The sequence below is a fragment of the Xiphophorus couchianus genome, chromosome 14 (genome assembly GCF_001444195.1).
Source record: "Xiphophorus couchianus chromosome 14, X_couchianus-1.0, whole genome shotgun sequence".
Taxonomy (NCBI): Eukaryota; Metazoa; Chordata; class Actinopteri; order Cyprinodontiformes; family Poeciliidae; genus Xiphophorus; species Xiphophorus couchianus.
This window is the reverse complement of record NC_040241.1, coordinates 1,167,357-1,190,020: the sequence shown is the minus strand read 5'-3', so window position 1 is coordinate 1,190,020 and position 22,664 is coordinate 1,167,357. Positions and strand designations below refer to the sequence as shown.

The 22,664-nt window shown below is 40.7% G+C and overlaps 1 protein-coding gene across 5 annotated transcripts in view; it reads left to right on the top strand.

The window, feature by feature from the left end:
* The window catches only part of ank2b (ankyrin 2b, neuronal), a 176,110-nt gene that overhangs the window by 4,905 nt on the left and 148,541 nt on the right, over positions 1 to 22,664 (top strand). For 3 of the 5 annotated variants that reach the window (XM_028037814.1, XM_028037787.1, XM_028037785.1), the window contains exons 1-2: positions 16,450 to 17,006; positions 17,111 to 17,248. The exons of 1 other annotated variant lie outside the window; for it this stretch is intronic. In XM_028037814.1, the coding sequence (XP_027893615.1) occupies positions 17,120 to 17,248 (129 nt within the window). In that variant the 5' untranslated portion in view covers positions 16,450 to 17,006; positions 17,111 to 17,119. Of the gene's footprint in view, positions 1 to 16,449; positions 17,249 to 22,664 lie in introns of those variants that run through there. One more of the 5 variants, XM_028037786.1, reaches the window with a different exon arrangement.

The following is a 22,664-nucleotide window of genomic DNA, read 5'->3' as shown; positions in this document are numbered from 1 at the left end:
CTTTCTGTATTAGTAAGATGAAAGATGAAATGGCTAAGTCTCCACAGCAGTGGATTTAAATGTTAATGAATAACCAATCATCCCCCCCAGAGCGAGGGGCAAAACACCAAAAGCTGCGTGTAAAATCTGCATTTATACATTGCCCAATCCCCAACAGACCAGCTTCCCTCGTGCATGTCATTGTGTGATGCATTGTGTTTTAACGGTTCAGAGGAAAAGAGCATCACACATGAGAACATGTGACAGATTCTCACAGACGAAGATCTTAATAAATGGGTTAATGATGGTGTTTTGCTGATGGTCAGCCTGCAAATTAATAGCTTCTACTTGTCTGTTCTACATCCTAGAGAAAGCCCACCAACCCCCACAAGGACAGATATTTCCTCTAAGCAGGTCCCCATTCAGAGGCTGGAAGGATTTTTCTTTTTCCTGAGACATCTGTGGTTGGAGGAGCTGTGAAAGTTGCAAACAGGCAGAATCAAAACAACTACATTCCATTTATATAGTTGCATACAAAAATACTTGGTAATTTTGTTTGTACTTTTAAATACAGTAGAAATATATCATCCAACTCCCTTTCTTGTCTTTTACCTACTTGTTATACATCTAATATATCAAGATCAAATTGTTTTTGTGCATTTATCTTTAAAGGGGTAATATTTAAAATATTTTTTTTAGCTTTACATCATGTTATAATGTTATCTCTTCATCATAAACAAACTTGGAGTGTTGCCTTGATTATTATTTCTAAATGTTATGTTAAACACATAATTTTGTTAGCAGACAGAGTATTATGTCATTCACAATGATCTTACATTACTATACTTCCTAAAATGTGTGCACACAAAGTTAAAAATGACAACATTGTATTAATATTACATTTTATTTTAGAAAAACAGGCATAGATCTGAAAACATATCTGACTCCTTATTGGCTGTCAGAACAACAGTCTCTTGTTCATGGAAGAACAGCATCCATGAGGTTAAGCCTGGTTCTGTATGAACCAAGGAAACAGTATGTGTTGGGGTAACCCAAGTTTGACTCTGGTTGGCGTCACTCTGGTTCCTCCCACTGTGATGCATAACGAAGAAACTTCTTGACAGTTTCACTGTAGTCCTCATCACTCAGCTTTGGATCAAACTGCCGAGCAGCAGCTGAAAAACACAAAAATAAGAGTGAGCAAGGAACTGGTTAGAAAGACAATAAAAATATTCGAAAAGTTTTGAAACACATTGAAATTTTAAATAATGTAATAGTTATAGGTCTGAGAACAAACACACATATGGTTCCCCTTGTACACTCACTTAAATTAATAAGGTCACCAAAATTAATATTCATGAATATTTATCTTAATGTTAGTTGACATCAGTTCATAGCTGGTGAAGCACTGACTTAATCAGATTTATAAACATAGACACCTTGCATGTTATTTACATATGGGAATTCCACACATGACAACACTATAGGGCGTTGTCATGCGTGTCATGCGTATAAAAGATTATACTTTTACATGTCATCCATAGCCGCGCTGCCACGGTAGAATAATTCTGTTAACTCAATGAAACATGGGAATGTAGGTATTATTAATTTAGTGCTATACTTCACAGCTAAGGGAAAAACCAAAGTACATCTCGAAACCACTTCTTTCTTGCCCTTTGCGTCAGCCAAGCTACACACAGACTCGTTGCCATAGCAACTGTCAACAATGGCACTTTATGTTTCAGGATTCAACACCAAAAAACACTCAAATATTTCACACAAATAACAGAACATTCAGTCTGTTGCAGTAGTATGGTTTTAGGGTTAATGTTTTATGAATTATTTATTTTAAGTTTATTTGATAGGGACAAACAGACATAGACAATGTGAGCAGAACAGCGGTCCCATGTTTGCGTCATAGTGCAACAGCAACAGCTATTGTTCAGCACTTGTCTCTAAATGGGCTTTAAAAAGTACCTCTAAAGAATTTAAGTGATAATCATTTAAAATAGCACAACATATTTTTGACGATATCTACAAACAAACAGTGAAACATAAAATATCAAAAATGGATTCAGTTCTGTTTTTGACATAACTAGAGTTTTGTTTGTTTTTTGAACGTATTAAAACTGATTACAGACTTTAGGAAGTGAGGAACAATTTCCTAAAGTGAGTTCAACAGGAAGTGAGTTCTAAACTACAGATCCTCTCATGGACAGAGCACTTTGAGAAAAAGTGGTCCTTACAATTTCTATCTAAAGTTGCTCTAGTAGATCTGCTGTTGCCCTTCAGCTGTCAGGATTTGAGTTTTCTGTGTATTTATTTTGAGTTTCTGTGTCTCAGAGTCTCCGTGTTGTCCTGCCTTCCTCTTGATTGTTCCCAGATGTGTCTCGTTTCCATTACCCTTTGTGTATTTAGCCCCACCTGTGTTCTTTGTTCCTCGTCGGGTCCTAGTCGTTTGCATGCGTCAATGCATTCTTGTCCATTCGTGTAGCCAGTTGCTGCCTGTGTTGAGCCCTGGTCTTCCGCTCAGCAGTGCTGCCTGGCCTTTTGGACTGTTTATTATTAAACATCTTCTTTTCATTTTCAACCTGGGTCTGCTGCGTCTGCCTCACCATCTCACCGCACCGCTTTATGACAGCAGCCTCTTTATGCAGTTGCTTAATGGTGTAGGTGCATATCCATTTAAACACTAAAAAAATTAATTTTAAAAATTATAATTTATAAATTCAGGAAAGTCCAAAATGCCAAATGTAGCCAAAATGTGACAATGATGGAATGTGATTGGCCTTTGATATAAAACTTTTAAAGCCCGATTATAGAGACTTGGGGTTTGAGTAGTCTGAGACCAGACAGTAGCTCAATAGGAAAAATGTGAGGATCATTGAGTTCAAAAACATCTCTGCACAGTAAAGTGTTAGACAATTCCTAATAATGTTATATTTGATCTAACAGTTTTGCTGATTTTATCAACATGGCTCCTAAAATGTAACTGAGCATCCAGAATTATTCTTAGATTTTTCTTGTGATACTTGCTCAATAGGGGCCCCATTGATCTGGATATTCAAGGACTGTAATGATGTTGTCTTGATTGAAAAGCAAATGCACTTTGATTTCTTTGTATTGAGAGTTAAGCAAGAATCCTTTAGACTTAGACTTAGACTGACTTTATTGTCACCATATCTCTATGGTGCTTCTGTAGAACATCTTGAGGATGGGCGGGGGCAGGTGTGCTCTTCTCATTCTCCGCAGGAAATACAAGCGTTTCTGTGCCCTCTTGACCAGAGGCGTGGTGTTCACAGTCCAGGTCAGGTCGTTAGTGATGTGCACCCCCGGGAATTTGGTGCTGCTGACCACCTCCACAGCCGAGCTGTTGATGAGCAGTGGAGCGTGGCTGGGCCGGTTCTTCCTGAAGTCGACGATCATCTCCTTCGTCTTGTCAACGTTCAGGATCAGGCTGTTGTCTCTGCACCAGTCCACCAGCTGCTCCACCTCCTCTCTGTAGTCCAGGTCGTTGTCGTCTCTGATGAGGCCCACCACCGTTGTGTCGCCCGCGAACTTCACGATGTGGTTGGTGGCGAACCTGGGGACGCAGTCGTGTGTCATCAGAGTGAACAGCAGAGGGCTCAGGACGCAGCCCTGAGGGGAGCCTGTGCTGAGGGTGATGACATCGGAGGTGTGTTGTCCGATCCGGACTGACTGAGGTCTGTCGGTGAGGAAGTCTAGCAGCCAGTTGCGCAGGGGGGTGCTGAAGCCCAGGTGTCCCAGTTTTCCTGCCAGATGCTGTGGGATGATTGTGTTGAACGCTGAGCTGAAGTCCAGGAACAACATCCGCACATGAGAGTTCTTCTCCTCCAGGTGAGCCAGGCTCAGGTGTAGGGCGGAGGAGATAGCGTCCTCAGTGGAGCGGTTTCGGCGGTAGGCAAACTTGAACGGGTCGAATGTGGAGGGGAGTCTGGAGATGATATGTTCTTTTACCAGCCTTTCAAACCACTTCTTCATGATGGGAGTCAGTGCCACAGGCCGGTAATCGTTGAAAGAGGTGACTTGAGGTTTCTTTGGCACCGGAATGATGGAGGCTGTTTTGAGACAGGCTGGCACTGTGGCTTGGTCCAGTGAGGTGTTAAAAATGTCTGTTAGAACACCAGCCAGCTGACCTGCGCATTCCCTGAACACCGCCCAGGTATGTTGTCGGGGCCTGGGGCCTTCCGTGGGTTGACTCTTTTCAGAGTCTTCAACACATCGGCTGTGTCCAGGCAGAGTGCCTCCTCTTCCTGGTGGGGAACAGTTTTCTTTGCCGGAGTACTGTTCAGTGCCTCGAACCTGTTTTTGACAATATTGAGTCCATTTAGAAAGTCGGCATCAACTTCACCCACTGGGGGGGAGGATGGATTGTAATCTGTGATCGCCTTTATGCCTTGCCACATACTCCTGGTGTTGCTGGTGTCGTGGAAGAACTCCTGTACTTTCCGACTGTGGGTTCGCTTTGCTAACCTGATAGCACGGTTCAAGTTGGCTCTCGCTGTCCTCAGTGCCTCCTTGTCGCCAGACTTGAAGGTTGAGTTCCGTGCTTTTAGCATTTCCCGTACCTCCTTAGTCATCCAGGGTTTTTGGTTGGCCCAGTGATAATGCTCTTGTGATGCTGATGCTGACGTCCTCTGTGCACTTGTTGATGTAGGCTGACACAGTCATGGCGTACCCTTCGATGTTGATCTGGTCGTTGTAAGTGGCTGCTGCCTTGAACATCTCCCAGTCAGAGCACTCAAAACAGTCCTGAAGTGCCTCCATGGCCCCCTCCGTCCACACTCTCACCTGCCTCACTGTAGGTTTTGTTCTGATCAGCAGGGGCTTGTATGCAGGAATTAGCATAACAGATAGGTGGTCTGAAGAGCCGAGGTGGGGGCGGGGGGCTGCTCTGAATGCTTCTTTGATGTTGGTGTAGGCCAAGTCTAGAGTATTCACTCCCCTGGTTGGAAAATCCACATATTGGTTGAAGTGAGGGAGAACAGTCTTCATGTTGGCCTGGTTAAAATCACCAGCAATGATGAAAACGCCCTCTGTGTGTGAGGATTGCAACTCACTGATGGTCCGGTAGAGAACACTCATAGCCTCTTTAGTGTTAGCACTGGGGGGCACATACACGGCAGTGATGCTAACCACAGTAAACTCCCTGGGCAGGTAGAATGGTCTGCAGTTAACAGTCAGAAGCTCGATGTCCGGGGAGCAGTAACTGGCGACACTCATGGCATTTTTACACCAGTTGTTGTTGATGTAGATACACAGCCCCCCTCCTCGGGTTTTACCGCTGAGAGCGCTGCTCCCGTCTGCACGGAATGTAGCGAGCCCCTCCAGGCTAACAACGTTGTCCGGTATGGACGAGTTGAGCCATGTCTCCATCAGAATGAGAGCGCAGCAGTTCCTCAGCTCTCTCTTTGAAGACAGTTCTAGTTGCAGATGGTCTATTTTGTTGTCCAGAGAGCGGACGTTGGAGAGGAAGATGGACGGAAGCGGCGATCTGTGGGGGTTAGCGTTTAGCTTAGCTGTTGGTCCACTTCGACAGCCACGCTTCCGCTGCCGGTCGCACCGCCTTCGCTTTCTCCTCCTCCGGCTAGGGCTGCTAGGCGAGTCCGCTGCGTCGTGGGCCGCTGGGTCTTGCCTCCGTAGCACTCTGAGATCACGTAAACACTCCAGAGTAGTCGTATTTATGAGTCCGAAATCACTTGATGATCGTAATTCCAGCAGACGCTGGCGATCATATGCTAACTTGCTGAGTGGATGCAAAGTTTGTAGCGTTTTAGGCAGCGTATTTTGCTCAAATACTCTCAAGTTGTCCAGAGCCCATGCAGCCGCAGCCATTTTGGGCGCCGCCATCTTTATGTATTCCTAGCCATGATGATAATCTCTGCAGGCTGTTCTGAAGTTTTTCACTGACTACAATACTGCTTTTGTCCAATGTGTAAACAACGGTGTCATCAGTATACACTTGCAGGTTAACTTCAGGACAAATTTCAGGAAGACTGTTAAACTAAAAAGGACCGGACCTAAGATGGTTCCTTGTGGAATCCCTGTTACTGTTTTGCAGAAGACAGATTTACTATTATTAATGACAAAACATTGTTCATAATCTTTCAAAAATGATTGAAACCAAGACAATGACAGTTCTGAGAAATTAAATGATGAAAGCCCTGAGATCAGTAAATTGTGATTCACCGTTTCAAAAGCCTTTTTCAGGTCAAAGAAAACTGCACCAGTGATTTGTCCTGTCAAATGATTATTTAACCTTTTCAAGCAGCAACCTTATAGCAGTCTCTGTGGAATGATCATGTCTGAAGCCAAACTGAAGAGGATGCAGAAGATTGTTACTTTCTAAATACAATAGTAGTTGTTCTAGAATAATTTTCTCTAGCACTTTTGACATGAACGAGACTTATTGGCCTGTAGTAACTGATTTCATGGGGACTTCCTGTTTTAAAAATCGGTTTCACCAAAGCTTTTATCCACGCATCGGGAAATTGCCCTGTTCTGATGGAAATATTAACTACGTGAGTTAATGGTTCTACTAAAATATCGCTGTATTTTTTTAAAAACATAGCGTATAAATTATACATATCCTTTTCGTAAGAATTTCTTAAACTATTGATAGCGTTTTGAACGTCAGAGTAATGAATTTCCTTTATCTCAAACAAATCAGAACACTTTTTGGTTGGTTTTATACCATGTATATCCATTGGAGCTGGTAGAAACTTCGATGCCAAGTCTTCAACTGAAGAGAGGAAAAAATCATTAAACATTGTTGCTAGCTGAGCAGGATCAGTTATGATTTTTCCTGCTACCACAAGTTCATATTTGTAATTAGTGTATGCATTGGGATCCAGTAAACTGTTTAACCCTCCTGTTGTCCTCAGGCCAAAATGACCCGCCACTGTGTTAAAATCCCCCCAAAAATCCACTAAATGTAATTTTTTAACTTGAGATTTTAAGACTTTTCCTAGATTGGCCAAAACAATAGAAAAAGTTAAATGTTGCTTTTATTCACATTTCCATGTAAGCTGTACAAAAAGAAGGTACAAAGATGGTCTTTGGGTCAAAATGACCCGTGAGGCAAATAGAGTTGAAATCAAGGTCACAGAGTTATTTACAAACCACAGAATGTTACAAAGTTTTAGATGTATCTCAGATCAATCAGTAGCAGAAGTAAACAAGGCAAATCAGGTGGTGTTCTTGCAGACTTCAGAAGACCACCTATTTCCAGAGGTTATAAAGGTCCTGCATAACAGGACCCTGAATTGTGTCTGTGCTGAAGCCATGAGTGTGCGTTACAACACTGAAGAGGCTGTAGAGGTGATTTTCTCACATGTCCAGCAAGACAACTCTGATTCAGAAGAGGAAGTAGAGTATGTATCCGAAGAAGAAGATGGAGAGGAATACAACCCAGAGCATGATGAATCATCTTCAGAAGAAGAAGAAAACCCTGAAGCTGAAAGTGAGACTTTCCTTTCAAAAAATGGCAAAATAACATGGTCCTCAGCGGCATATGACCAACACGGCAGGCATGCAGAACACAACATTATAAAGATGACATTATAAAGGTCTTCTCCTCAAAGTTTGCCTTCACCACCACCACTCTAGTTTCCTACCTCCCAAAGAAAAACAAGAATGTAGTTCTTCTGAGCACACTGCACAAAGACAACGACATTAGTGATCGTGAGGACAGGAAGCCAATCATCATCCTGGAATACAACCACAACAAAGGAGATGTGGACAACCTAGATAAGGTGATTGGAACATATAGCTGCAGAAGAATGACTGCCCGCTGGCCCCTGGTCATCTTCCACAACATCATTGATGTGTCCTCCTACAATGCCTTTGTGATTTGGAGAGAGATCAACCCAACCTGGATGCCTCATAAGCATAACAAAAGGAGAGTGTTCCTGGAGCACTTAGGAAAGGCATTCATAACTCCACTCATTGAAAGAAGGAAGCACATTCCCCGCACAGAAGCCTCAGCAGCAGTTGTGAAAGCTATTCAGAGTGCAGCAGCTCCTGATCAACTTGAGGATCCATCTACCACAGCCACTTCCCCAGCTAGGGCAAGTAAGAGGAAGAGATGTCAGTTCTGCCCTCAAAAGAAGGACTGTAAAACACATACTGTGTGCTGCAGGTGTAAGAAATATATCTGCAAAGGCTGTGAGCTTGCATACTGCCCTACATGTGCTAATTAGTTGAATGGGTTATTTTTCAAATTTTTGTATTGTACATTCTCTTAAATTGTTCACTGGAGAAAAGTAAAAGAAAATGAGTCATTGAGATGAATAAAAATGCATTCGAAACTCCTTTTTGCACATTTTTTTCTTTTCTTAAGCTATAGAAATTCAAATGGAGAGGGAAAACTCAAGTATTCACACATTTTGTGGTGAATTACAATATACAAGATGAAATTTGGTGTTTAAAATTCAATTAAGCTGCTTATATTGGGGGTTTAGTGAAGACGGGTCATTTTGACCCAGAGGACACAGGGTGTATACAGAAAATGAGGTCAACTCGAGGGTTAACTGTTTCCAGATCGTCTTACCATTCCCTCCTGCTTGTGACAAAACATTTATGTAATATTTAGCTTTAGATTTGTACATTTCTTTAACTGCTCTGTTCCTCAAACTTTTAAAAAACAGCCAATCTGTGGTCCTTTTGTTTTTAAGAAAATATTTTAGAGCATAGTCTCTCTTTTTCATTAACTGCCAAATGTCATCCGATACCCAGGGCAGCTGTATTTTTCTCCATCCCTTCATTTGAGTTTTTAGAAACTTATTCATAGTACTACAAACATTGAGAATATATGGGTAGGTCACAAGGAAAGACCTGAGGGAGAGGCAACAGGAATATATCACTAAAAGCAACTTCAGAGAAAACACAGAGAGTAAACTCAGAGGGGTGCACAGTACCATTACTGGCAAACACTCAGGCGTCGAAGTGCTGGAAGTCTGCTCCTCATATACTCCTGGTTGATGGGTGATTGATCACAGGTGTGCTGACCTCAGTCAGAGGTGTTGCTCTAGTCACCATCTAGTGGATTAAAAGGGAAGCAGCAGGCAACAAAAATCCCCACAAAGAACCAAAATCCCTGATCCCAACAGTGAGTCTGATGGACATCAGACAATATGTGAAAACAACATGAATGTTTATTCAGCATTTCGTACAAGGAATATCAACAGAAATGATAATGAGAGGAACTGGAGAGAAACTGGTACCGCAGTTGATAAACCCGGTAACGTTTCAGCTATCCGTCATTAATGTGACATAAATAGGTTATAAAGATAAGGTTATTCATTCAGTCAGGGCTTGATGCTGACACTAGCTCTTTTAAAATGAGTCTGCAAAATATCACTCTCGTTTCTACATCGTTATCCATATTTGTTTATTCTAAATTCATATATGGTATGTTGGGGTTTTTACGTGATTTTCTTCTGGAACTGCGATGTTCGTGAGCGGAATCGGTTCGTGTGTGGTGTGTTGCTCCTGCCGTGTGGCTGGACACACGAACAGATCGAACCTGTTGGACTTTTATCCGCTCGTGTCGTGTGTGGTCACAGAGGTTTGGAAAATTGGTCGACGATTCTTAAATCGTGCCGTGTGAAACAGGCTCACAAGCTCTACTCCTCTCGTCTCGACCACTGCCCTACTGCTCTCTGACTCTGGTCGCTATGGCAACGTTTACGCATCTCTCAAAATAAAATACAAAAAGGAAAATTTTACTTTCATGAAAATTTTAACTCATGATAAAGCTAAATTAATGGGAGCCCCGAGCTTGTTTCTCTGCAACGAGACGGTCCCATCTGGGAGACAATGACATCCGAGGTGTTGCTTATGCACAGGGTGTCTGGTCTCTAACTGGTGAAGCAGTTTGAAGCTTCATTCCCTCATTAGCTAGCCGGACGCTGCATATCATGCAGAGCTTGTAATGTGGGAAGCCCGGGATAAATCCATTCTCCTGTCTCTTCTTGCCCTTTTCCCCTTTGCAAAGAAACTTTTCAAAGACATCTGATCTGTTTCTTACTCATTTTGCTGCTTGTGGGCTCAATGTTGGTGACATAACCTAGAAAATCTAGTTAAAGGATGTTCAAAATAAAAGATCCTTCAGACTCAGATAATACATTAAACGGAAATATTTAATTATTTCTTGTGCGGCCCGGTACCAATTGGTCCACGCCCCGGGGGTAGGGGACAACTGTCGTAAAGGGATTCATAATTCTTTATCTCTATGGCCTTTCAAGTTCGGCCTGCGAGGATTTTATTGATTGATGATAATGTCCAGACTTTTGTCGTTCTTTGGGGGACCAATAAACCACCTTAAAATGACTGGCCCCGTGCCTGGAGTATGGCAGTTTTTCTTCTCCCAGCGCTGTTGCCTGGTGGCTGATTCATAGCAAATGGCGGGGAAGAGCGCTGAAGGTGTATTTATACAGGTGAGCAGATAGACTGAACACTGCGGGTGGCTGTTTTGTAGTTTATGCTTAACGTGAGTGTAGCTTTGAGGACAAACTGGAAAATAAATTTCATATCATCCCATCTCAACAAATGGGTGGCCACATCTACCAACACATAGCTGGTAAATGTATTTCTGTGTGTGATGAACGAAGGAGTCAAATCCCATCGCTAACATGAACACAAAAACTAGAAATAGCTGGGCAAAGTGAGAGTTCATCTATTAAATTGAAGATGAATACAGAAAGGAAAACCTGGAATATACGTAGACATTTTTATTAGTGTATTTGTCAGCCTGCCTCTACTGTTAAATTGAATATAATTTCAGATTTTTGTGTAATTTTTCTTCAGGTTAACTTAGAAAGTGAGCTATTCTTGTTGCAAGTTAAATTTCTAAACTACAGAAAAGTTAGTTTTAGAGAAGCTCAAATATGAAAACTTGGATTGATGTCGATATCTGATAGTAACGCTGCCATTATGTTAGATTTATCAATGTTTTATTTTGGTTTTTTTAATCTGATTTTATTTTAATCAAAATATGATTATTTTGATTAATCTTAAAAATAATCGATAGATTACTCGATTGCTAAAATATTCATTTACAACAGACACTTACATACAATAGATCAAGACTATTAGTCAACTGGGAAGCAAGCATGTTGAATGATGTCTGGCACCAAATGAGAGATATTTTTTCTGGCAAAGGACGCTTCAACATCCGTCCAGAGACTTCTGGTATTTAGTATTTGGGAAAATGAGTTCATGTTTCTTCTTTTTTCATTTGTTTATCTAAACTTGTCCATCATATTTTAAATTCTATAAATAAGGAATTTCAATATGGACATTTTGATTTGTTTTATATATTTTGTGCTTTAGCTTCTTTTTTCTGTTTTGTCTGATTACACCTGTTGACCGGAACCTGTGAACAGTCTAGCAGAGCTTTGTTTTCTATGTGATAAGTTCGGTGTAATACATGTTGCATTTCAGTTTTGATGCTCTACCAGGATCTAACAAAGACAGTTAATGCACAATTGGGCTACCAATAACTCTGATTCTGACTGAGCCACTTTATCAATTTAACAGAGCTCATCTCAAATCTTTTTTCTATGTTTTCTTGCAGGTAAGTTCACATGGATGCAGGAGGAGTTCACTCTCATGTTTGTTGGCACAGCTGATCAGGTCCTGCTGCAGGATGCACCTGCACTTGTGACTGAAACACTAGGATAAGCATACAGCTAAGTAGCAATGCAGGTGTGTGCATGCGTGTGTGAGACTACACCTCAGTACTTGTTGAGTAAACATCCTCAAGGTCAGTCATTGAAACGACTTGTGTTGCTTCTGTTTATCCTCCTACACATGGTGAGCAGAGACATTTAGAAATGTTATCTTTGCCTTGCATATTGGACAAATGGACTTTATTCAAACAATCACCAACCCAGCACAGAATCAGTTTGGTTCAGGAGTTGTGGTTATGATATAGGGTAACCAAATAGCAGCAGCTATTGTTTACAGTGTTTGAAGTGAGTTGATCAGAAAATGGTCACCTCTGCCATGCTTCCCTTCAGTCATGTGAAAATGCCCAGGGCTTCCAGCTCTGTTAGGATCTGTCAGATTGTGAGCTAGAATCAGCAGGCAGTTCTTTAATTACCCTGAGAGCCTCAGTAGATTATCGGTATGAAACAAAGTCCATTCATCCCTCCCTCTCTGTTTGAGAAACTATGGATTTACATCAGTGCTCCATGCATCCTGCATTCTACATGTCAATCCATAAATACAGGCTTTGTTTTACAGCTCAAACTGTAGACAACCAGAGGAGTGTTTTCAAAAACTTTATTTGCAAATATATTTATTCTCAAATTAACACAGCTGGTGCAAGCACTGATTATGCAACAGTGCTGAAGGTCCTGGGTGTCAATCTGTGTTAGCGTTTTTCTGCATGGAGTTTGCATGTTCTCTCTGTATATGATTATTTTGCCTCCAGATACTCCAGCTTCCTCCTTTACTGCAGAAACATATCTGTTAGTTAACTATGTGGTGCCATTTGTAAAGTTACTCTGTCAACAGTAACAGCGTGTCAGAAAAAAAATGGAGGATCACTTTTCAATCAATTTTTTCACCATGTTATTTTTTCAATTATATGTCACAGTTTCAATAAAAATTTTTGATTAGCAAGCAAAATATTTTGTTAGCAAGGTAATTTTTTCTTAGAAAGCTACATACTTAGCTTGAGGTTAAATATCAAAATATTTATTTTCAAACTAAATAGCTAAATTTTAACTTGCTAACTAAATATTTTACTTTCTAGTCTACATATTTTGCTTGCTAATTACATATCTTGTTTTAATTTGTGACATTTATAAATTAATAAATAACATGGTGAAAAGTTGACATTGAAACATGAAACCTGATTTCTTTCTCTGTCATTTTTTGACTGTGTGGGACCTCATGGTTTGCCTTCTTGTGAAAGAGGTTCATATCTATATTAAGTCCAATTCAGATCTATATTAATTGAGGTTATTGAATGGCTCAGGGCTTCATGGGAATTTAATTCTTCAGTCCACAATTGTTTTGTGGATCTGGAGAAGGTCTCTGACCGTGTCTTCTGACCCGTTTACTGGAGGCAGCTGCAGGGTGAGGGGGTTCTCTTCCTCTCTGGGGTCTATATTGAAATACTTGTGTGTTTTGTTTACAAGTGAAAGCAGGAATGGGATAGGAGATGATACGAAGCAATGAGAACTTTTCTCATGTTTGTTGTACTGAAAAAGGTAAAGCACTCCCTTCTACTTCTTGAGATTTCCAATACAGAGCTGCAGATTATTGTCTGTTGGAATAGGCGTGCCTGTGTATCCTTCCTAGATTTTTATGGCGGAATTTTACTGCCAGAAGTCGAGAGCACACATTTTCAGTTGCAAGCAGCATTTCATCTCTTTGTTCTTTAAACTTGTAATGTTTGGACTCAAAACCTCTGCTCTCATTCAATTATTCTCTGTGCTCTCTCAAATCTTTGTGTTCACTCTCAGACGTTCTCCTCGCTCACAGAACTCTCTCTCTGCTTGCTTGCAAATTCTTTTCTGTGTAACAGAACAAAATTTACCATTGCCTTTCAGCCATCCCGGCCAATAGAAGTCATGCTCTTCAGATCACTGCCTGTTCCGCCATGACAGATGTCAAAACAACCTACTTGTTTCTTTAAAGCCTGAGAAAAAACACACATCTGTAGTCTAATATTACTTTTGTTGATTTCACTTTAAAAATGGTCAAAGGATGCTGTGCAGTTTGCTGCACAAACAGACAAGGATGAAAACCAATCTTGTCATTTTATTGTATAACTTTTAATAAGGAAAGACGTGGTGACGGTCAGCCTTCTGTTAACTTTGTCGCTAGTGACAGAGTAACAAGCCAGTGTTGGAGACTGGGTTAGGTTTAGGGTTCGTTGATGCAGGGGATTCCTTAAGAGCCAGTGAGTTAAAATCAACCAAAGTTTATTAAAAGTACAAGATGTATTTTGGAGATCCACTTACACATCAAGCATGCATACAGAGTTACCTAAAGGCAATCCCAGTGAGATCTGAAGTCCTTTCTGAGTGTCTTCTATAACATAACAATCCCTCTATCTGTCTTGCTCTGCGCTGTCCAACATTAACGCAGACCTGGCTTCTCCCGCCCCCTTTGCCCAAGGGTTATAGTAATAAAAAGTGCTTATTGGGGTTGTAGAGCAAAGATGCTAGCTTTGGGGAAAACATCTTTGATATGTAATGTCATGATCTGTGTTTTTCTGTGTATTTATTTTTGAGTTTCTTGTGTCCTTGAGTCCCTTCGTTGTCCTGTCTTCCCTCGATTACTCCCAGGTGTTTCTCGTTCTCTGATTACCTCCTGTGTATTTAGTCTCACCTGTGTCTCTGTGTCTTTGTCGGGTCCTTGTCGTGTGTCTAAGCAGTCGCGTGTTGTCATTTGTCCTTCGTATGTCCTGTTGCTACCAGTGCTGAGCCTCTGCCTTTTGCTCTGCTGTGCTGCCAGGATTTTGGACTGTTTTTGGATTTGTTTGCACCTTGTTCTCATTATTAAATCACCATAATCATCTCATCCTGGGTCTGCTGCGTCTGCCTCACCATTCACACCACCACACTCCATGACATGTAACCACAGATCCTGTCCTGGGATAAAAGTTAACTACCATTTGGTTTGTCTCGTCTTTGATCCTTTTGGTTCCTGACCCCACTTGTAACTAACACAGTAAATTCATGATTATACATCAATGTAGCATTCAATAAAGATCGTTTCATAATACTGTCTCTGTGATGCACCAATCACGACTCTCTCCCCCATCTGTTTCCAGTACTTTTTTTGATCCAGCCATTGTTTCATATAGAGATTAAGATTATAATCAGAATTTATGTATTAGAATCACAAACATCATTTACTTGTTTGTTCATCGTCAGGCTTCATGTTGTTTTCACGTTACCTATTTTACATATATTGTCCATTTGATGTGCATCAGCTCATGAGTTGAACAGTTGGATAGAATACCTTCATAGAGCTTCATCTCAACATCACTACTCTTCACTCTTCACCCCCTCCGCTCATCCCCACACTCGGCTGTGTCCATTGACTCCGCCCACTTTGCTGGAATTTTCAGCTTTCAGACAGGGGATTATTTAGATTTTAAAGAATCATGACATGCTTTCAAAAGGGTACTGTTGATTTTTATCAGTTTAATGGTTTTCTATTAATAGCTCTGGATCTAATAATCCAGATAGATTGATAGATCATTGTAGCACATGCTCTTTCAGTGCAGAAAGAGCATGTGCTAAAATCAATAGTAGTCACACCCACTAGAAAAAAACAAATGCACCCTAGAGAAAGCGCCCACCCTCAGGGGATGGTTGCCAGGCAACAGTACATTTTGTTCCGCCAGAGAGGAGAAAAGAATTTGCAAGCGAGCAGAGAGGTTTACAAGTAGAGAGTTAATCTGTGAAGAGCGAGGAGAAAATCTGAGAGTGAACACAAAAATTTGAGAGAGCACAGAGAATATTTGAAAGAGAGCAGAAGTTTTGAGTCCAAACATTAAAAGTTTTGAGAACAAAGAGATGAAATGCTGCTTGCAACTGAAAATGTGTTCTCTCGACTTATGGCAGTAAAATGTCCCCATACAAATCTAGGAAGGATACCCAGACACACCTATTCCAAGAGACACTCTTTCAAAAGCAAATAAAATGATTGAACAGATAAATGAAAGAACAGCAGGAATGATAGATTATTTTTCTGAGGGATCACTGAAAAGAGAAATAATAAAATGAAGTAATATACAGACCAGAAAAGAAAGGCTCTTTCAAACCCAAACATACTTAGAAGTTAAATGAATTTGCATTCATCTATTTGCAATGTGCATTACAAAGAGATCTGTACCCCTCCACGAACGAGGCTGCACACCTCTTGTAATGTTTGTACTGACCAGTAGATGGCAGCATTGAATAAAAACTAAGAAGGTTAGTGTTATAAAGGAAAGTGCAGTAAATGACTTCACAAAAACATTAATGACTTGCTAGAGCAGCACATAAAGGCCATGTTTGCAAAATTAGTATAATACTAACATTGTAATGGTAGTTATAACTACATACAGTATATAATAACAATGCAGGTTTAGGCTTCATAGATGCCATTTGCAAACAGTCTAGCTGTTTAATATTGCTCGCAATAATTTTGTCACTGCATTACACTGCTGTCTTAGGGTGAGCCAGGTTAACCCAAATCACACATTTCTTCTGCTGATGGTGGTTTCAGCAGCATGGACAGGGACTGATAAGTCTGTGATGTGAAAAACATTCATATCTGTTGGATGCTTTTTGCAGCAGCACTTCATCCTGTTTTCCTTTTAGATTTAAACAATGTGTGACCTTTCTCCACATCCGCAGACATGTGTGAATACGCCTTTAGAGTAAAGAGATTGATGTATTTTTCTTTGTGTTTGCTCCGGAGCTGTGAGATCTCCAGAGCAGCCAGCAATCAGACGATACCATGATTGGTTGTAGTAACAGGGGAGATCTCAGAAACAACAGAGCACATCTTATCCCCTCTGTCTTCTGTCAGAGTGGCACCTCCCTACCTAGTTTTCCAACGGACAGACGCTGATACTCTCTTTGTCCTCTGGCTCCTCCCACTCTCTGTTTCTTCTGGCACCTCCCTTTACTGTCTCCTTATCATTTTTCATACCGTGCCGACTCGTGCCTGATCAGAAGGGAGTAAATCAAAGGTTTCCTACGTTTCCATGGCACCCTCTCCTTTCTCTGCGGGCTGAGCTGGGAGGGAGGGGTGGAGTTCCCCCTGCCTTTCTGTCTCTTCCGAGCTTCTGGATTGGCTGTTGGGCTTACCTCTCTGTGATGTGTGCCATAGCAGCATTCTTCTTTTTCCGACCTTGTCTCAGATGCAGTTGCCCAGGCACCAGGGACGGAGGCTTTCAGCACACACTCACACTTTGTGTCTGGGTGAGGAGATCTGCTGGGTTAGAGGACTAAGCCGGACAGTTTGTCCTTGGAAACTGCCCCGGTGAGGTAAGGCTGATATCCGTGGACTGACAGGTCCTTGGAGCTATTCAGACGAGGTTTCTGAGAAGACTTCTGAAAGTGATCTAAAGGTCTTGTCTCTGTGGGAACAGTGAGAGGCCATGGCTCACGCCGCAGCTCAACTTAAGAAGGCCAGGTCCGAGATGGACCAGCCTCCGGACCTAAAGGCTCTGGAGAAAGCTAGAGAGAAGAGGCGCCGTTCCAGGGAACGGGCTGAACGCAAGCGGAAGGTAGCGCACTTAGAACCATCCACCCCTTCCCACTCTTATGGACAGTCGGTGCTTCAGTGTCAGTGGTCATTAGTTCAAGTCTCCTCATCATCATCATCAAATGTCACCTCACCCTTTGAAACCAAAGGAATCTTTGACAAAGTCGTATATAAAAGACTTGACATGAGTTGTCATCATTTTCTGTATTCTGGCTGAAAATGTTCATTTCCATCCTCATGATTCTGTCATCATCCAGGTAATTGTTGGGGAATTCATGCGGATGTAAACCTGAACATAGTCAAGAGTCTACTGATCAGGAAAAAAAGCAATATCCAGATGCAGCAAACTTTGTTCAGTGATGTAAACCATTTGCCAACCATTAAACCTCATCCAACACACATCACTGTCAGCTTCGATTCCAGCGCAAGTAAAACAACTGAATGCAGGCTGCGTGAACCTTGAGGCCAATATTGTGGCTCTTTCTCTGGTGTGAGCTATAGTCTGTTTTGATAAAGCTCTGTTCATCTGTAGGCATATTTACTCAAGGAGGTTTGTGGTCCATCATGTGCTTTGAGTGCAGGTTCAATGTGTGATGTCTGCATTTTTGCAGGCGAACAGAATAGGCTCCCTGCTGTGCTTTCATTGGTAAAGGTTCACCTCTGACATCATTTTAATGCAGCGTTTCCTCCATTATGCCAATTCAGACAATATGGTCTTTTTCTATGTTTTGACAGCACAAGGCATGTTGTCATTAAATGTAAACTATAATCAGACTGGATCACTGCTTGCTGAGCTTGTTTAATAAAAGGAGGAACAGTAAAGTTTGCTTCATTTTCTAAGCCTAACATCTAATTGAACAGAACAATCTGAATGAACTACACTGTTGAATAGGAACCAGTTAAATTGGAGTAAGGTAGTCTTTCTTTTTGTCAGAACTGAATCACCTTCTTTCATCTCTGTTTGAATGGACTGAGATGCCAGGGTTTCCCCCAGAAAACTTGCTCAGTCCAGTGCTCAGGGTGCCGAGGCGGTCCACCGGCGGTCCACCATGTTTTTGTATTAAAAGATGTTATGTAGACAGGAAATGTAAAAATATTACTGAGTAATTATATGGTATGGGAAACCATTGCCAGTGAAATGCTGTTTAAACCCACAACTGGTCTTAAAAACAATTTTAAAAAAAATAAAAAAACAATTAAATGAATATCAATTATTTGCTCTTCTGTTTAATCCAAATTAAGTCAGCGGCTCCGTGAGGCCCCTCAGGGCTTCAGGGGCCCCATAAATGCTAATATTTTAACACAGACCACAGATACATAAAAGTAACATTTATTTATTGAGATTAGCAACAATCTGATGCTGTGAGTTTAATCTTTGAGTTTGAGCTCTGTTTGTTCACAAATACAAATTAATAAATTACAATTATAATTTATTGCTTTTTAGGTTGGCTAATTAAACTACTCCCCCTCTCCCAGATTTCACTAACTAACCCTAATAGAGAAGTTGTTAGAGGTGCTGTGCTGATGATTTTAGCAGCAAGAGGGGCCCTTGAGTCAAATTCTGCTCAAGGCCTCATACAGCCTTCGACCAGCCCTGCATGATGAGTTAAATCCGTTGCACTGCGCAGAGATGTGGAACAAACGGGACATTTAATTTAATGCTGCTAAGGAGGCTTTAGTAGCTCTTCCATTTTGTGTCTGCTGAGATTTTAATAAGAGTCACAGAAACTGTTGTGGTTCCTCAAGTTTGTGGGACGAGTTTTTCAGATTTCCGCGAGGCGGCGCGAATTAACTCTGGCTGACTAAGTGGAGGAAGCATTTCATATGGTTTGATGCTTCCTGTAACCGGAATAATAATAATAAAAAAATACAAAACCAGTGTGATGAATGACTACGAATCGAGCGCAAAATCTCCTCACCGGGCTGAACCTGCATAATGAGGTTAGCACTGGCTGGTTAACCGACCAACCAGGAACACAGACATGAACTTTACCAGGAAGACTAAGTTTTGTTGTCAAACTGTTTTAGTGAAGAATCAGACATGAAAATTGAAACATCAACAATACAAATTTGTCCTCTTTTTGATGTGAACATAAAACATAAAGACAATACAAAATCAAAACAAAACAAAAATTACATAAATAAACAGAAACATTCTCAAGACCCACCCACCTCCCCTTTCCTTAGAAAGGATTCTCACACCGAGAATCAAATCAAATTCTCTTCAAATAGAGTTGTCAATATATTGCTGAAGGGGTTGCCAAGTTCTATTGAATCACTTTAAGTTATTTGCTAATGAGAACCGTATTCTTTCCAGATGAGTGAGCCTTACCAGTCCCTCCAGCCACAATTTAACCTCTGATTTTTTCCAGAACATCAACACTAGCTTTTTTCATAGGATAAAGGCATAAGGTAATAATTGTTGTTGGTATTTATTAAATTGAGAAAACTGAACAGAAACTCCGAGTACAATCAGAAGTGGGTCCAGCCTCAACTCTGTACGGAACATATCTGATAAAGTTTTGAATATGCCACCAAAATGGGGTAAATTTGTAGACAAAAAGTAAGAATGGAGAAGTGTGGTTTCTTCTATATGGCATTTGTCACACAGTGGGGATGTGTTAGGGAAAATTTTATGTAACTTCACCTTACAGTAATGAAGCCTGTGAATGATTTTAAATTGAATAAGACAGTGTCTAGAATTGGCAGAACAGTTGTAAATATTCTCTAGCTCAGCCTTCCAGAGTTCGTCACTTATCTCCGTTCCTAATTCCTGCTCCCAGCCTGTTCTAGGGCCCTGCGTGGACGGCGAGGATCTGGATAATAACACATTGTAAATCTGGGAGATTAGATGTCCTTCCCCACCACCCATCTTAAAGAGTTTGTCAAATTCATTAGGTATTATATTCTCTAAAGTGCGCATGTGTTTTTTGACATATGCCCTGACCTGTAGATATCTAAAATGATTGTGTTTATGGAGACCAAATTTGGCTTGAAGTTGAGAGAAAGAGGCAAAATTACCACCCACCAACAGGTCACCAATAGTCCTGATGCCTAAATCTTTCCATTGTGTATAACCTGAATCTAAAGTGGAAGGGACAAATGAGGGATTCTTTGCTATTGGTAATAATGTAGATATAGATTCAATACCAAACTGGGATTTTATCTGTTTCCATATAGTACTGTGGATGATGGTTATTGTTGTATGCCAAGGTATCTATACTTGTTGGTGACAGAATAAGAGCACCAATTTCATGAGGGCTGCAGTCTTCTCTTTCCATTGTGATCCACTTGGATTGTGTAAAATTGCAATCTAGCCAAATTGTAATAATGCGAAGCGTACAAGACTAATAGCAGAATGAAAAGTTTGGGAGGGTCAGTTCACCCTCCAATTTAGCCTTGCAAAGGTGAGCATTGCTAATTCGGTGCATTTTATAGTCCCACAGAAAAGGAACGATTGTAGAATCAAGTTTCTTAAAAAAATTCTTAGGTACAAAGATGAGAATATTTTGAAACAGATAAAGGATCTGAGCGAGAAAAAACATTTTTATTGCATTGATTCTTCCTACCAGGGAAATGGGGAGAGATCTCTAAAACTGAATGTTATTTTGCTGCTTCACCACAAGGGGGAGAAATGAGCTTCATAAAATGAATTAAAGTCCCTAGTAATCTCTATTCCAAAGTAGGTGAACTTGTTATTAGCAATTTTAAATGGCATACTTTCCAAGATTGAAGAATCTTTGAGCTTAATTGGCATCAGTTCACTCAGACCATTTGATCATATAACCAGAAAACCAGCCAAAATGAGAGGTTGTATCTAGGAGTGTTGGTATAGTACACTGAAGATTGGTTATGAACAGTATAATATCATCCGCATATAAGGACATTTTATTTGTTGCCCTTTAGTAATGTATCCCTGTGTAAGGGGGTTTGCACGAATTGATTGTGCAAGGGGTTCTAGGGCTAAGGCGAAAAGCAAGGGTCAGACCTGGGAACATAAAGTTTATAGCGTAGACAGAGTCACACGCTGGGCAGCGTGTTGAGATGTAAATGTCCCACATAATTCTTCGTTCACAAATATACATCATTCTCACCACTCCCTCAACCCTCACCTCTGAAAGCGCCACTACAAGTTATTCCTGTGGTTCACATAGAGCTGCACAACCAGAGCTAACGCAGTGCGTTTAAACTGTTACTGTTACCTTGACTTGGAGTTCTCCAAAGAAACATATTTCGTCACAGGAGGTTGATGTAAATATCCATACAGGTATAGTTTGTGTAAAGTTTGAGTGAAAGGATCCATGCGCGAGCCGCGCTGAGATAAACTTAAAGCAGCGGCAGCGTGTGAGGCAACAAGCAGAGGCTCCAGGTCTGTTATTGGTCCGCTCTCTGGCTTTGAATGCATAAACTATAAACCTATCTTCTATAAACGTATCTTTTAGGAATAAATCTGCTCCAAACTCTCAGAGCAACACAGAAGCTTGCAAGCAGGCTTAAAAAAAGCGATTATTATTTTTTTAATCATTATTTTCCTAAAAACAAAAACAAGCTACTCCTCCTACAGGAGGCTAGTAAAGCATGGCAGGCCGCCAGACTTATAATACACTGGGGGAACCATGGATATGCAGGGCTGAATGAGTTTCAGTCACGTTTCAGAGCTCCTCATAGGTCTTGGTGGAAGTCACCAATATTCTCTTGGCTTCAAATCATGGACTTCTCTGTTTTAGTTTTGCTACATCTGCTTTTGACACACTTCACCACAATATTCTCTTAGAACGGCTTTAACATGACAGTATCAAGGAAACAGCACTAGTCTGTCATCTAAATTCTGCAGGACATTGGCTCTTGAGGCCTTGATCTGATGATCCCTGATATATATACTTCCCATCAGAAAGCATGAGATAAAATTCCACTGGTATGCTGATGATATTCAGCTCTCTATATATCCATAAACCAGCTCTTTAAATTTTGTTATAACCATGTGTCCTTCATCTCTGGAATATTTTTAAAATGATCCTGTAAGGAATATCCTGTGTAGGAGTGATGCTGAAAAACTACTTCATGCATTTGTTATTTCAAATCTGTAATTCTTTACTATCAGGAAGTCTACAGAAAACAGCTGATCCAAAATCCTGCAGATTTCTGATGAAAATTGAAAAGAGGAATCATATTTTCCCTCTTTTAGCTTCATTGTTTCTCTGTTAAATCCAGAATAAAATTTAAGATTTTACTTCTCGCATATAAAAGCCATTACTAATCTTCTGAGTAATCAGGAGTGTCTCTGGAAATTTTAGAAACATGTAGGACAACGCATTTGAGTGCTGCAAATGATTTTATCAGTTTACTGGTGGACATTGTGGTGGTCTTTGAAATCTACATATTTTAAACTTTAACATTATGGATCAAAATCAGAATCGCTTATATTGCCACTGCAATAT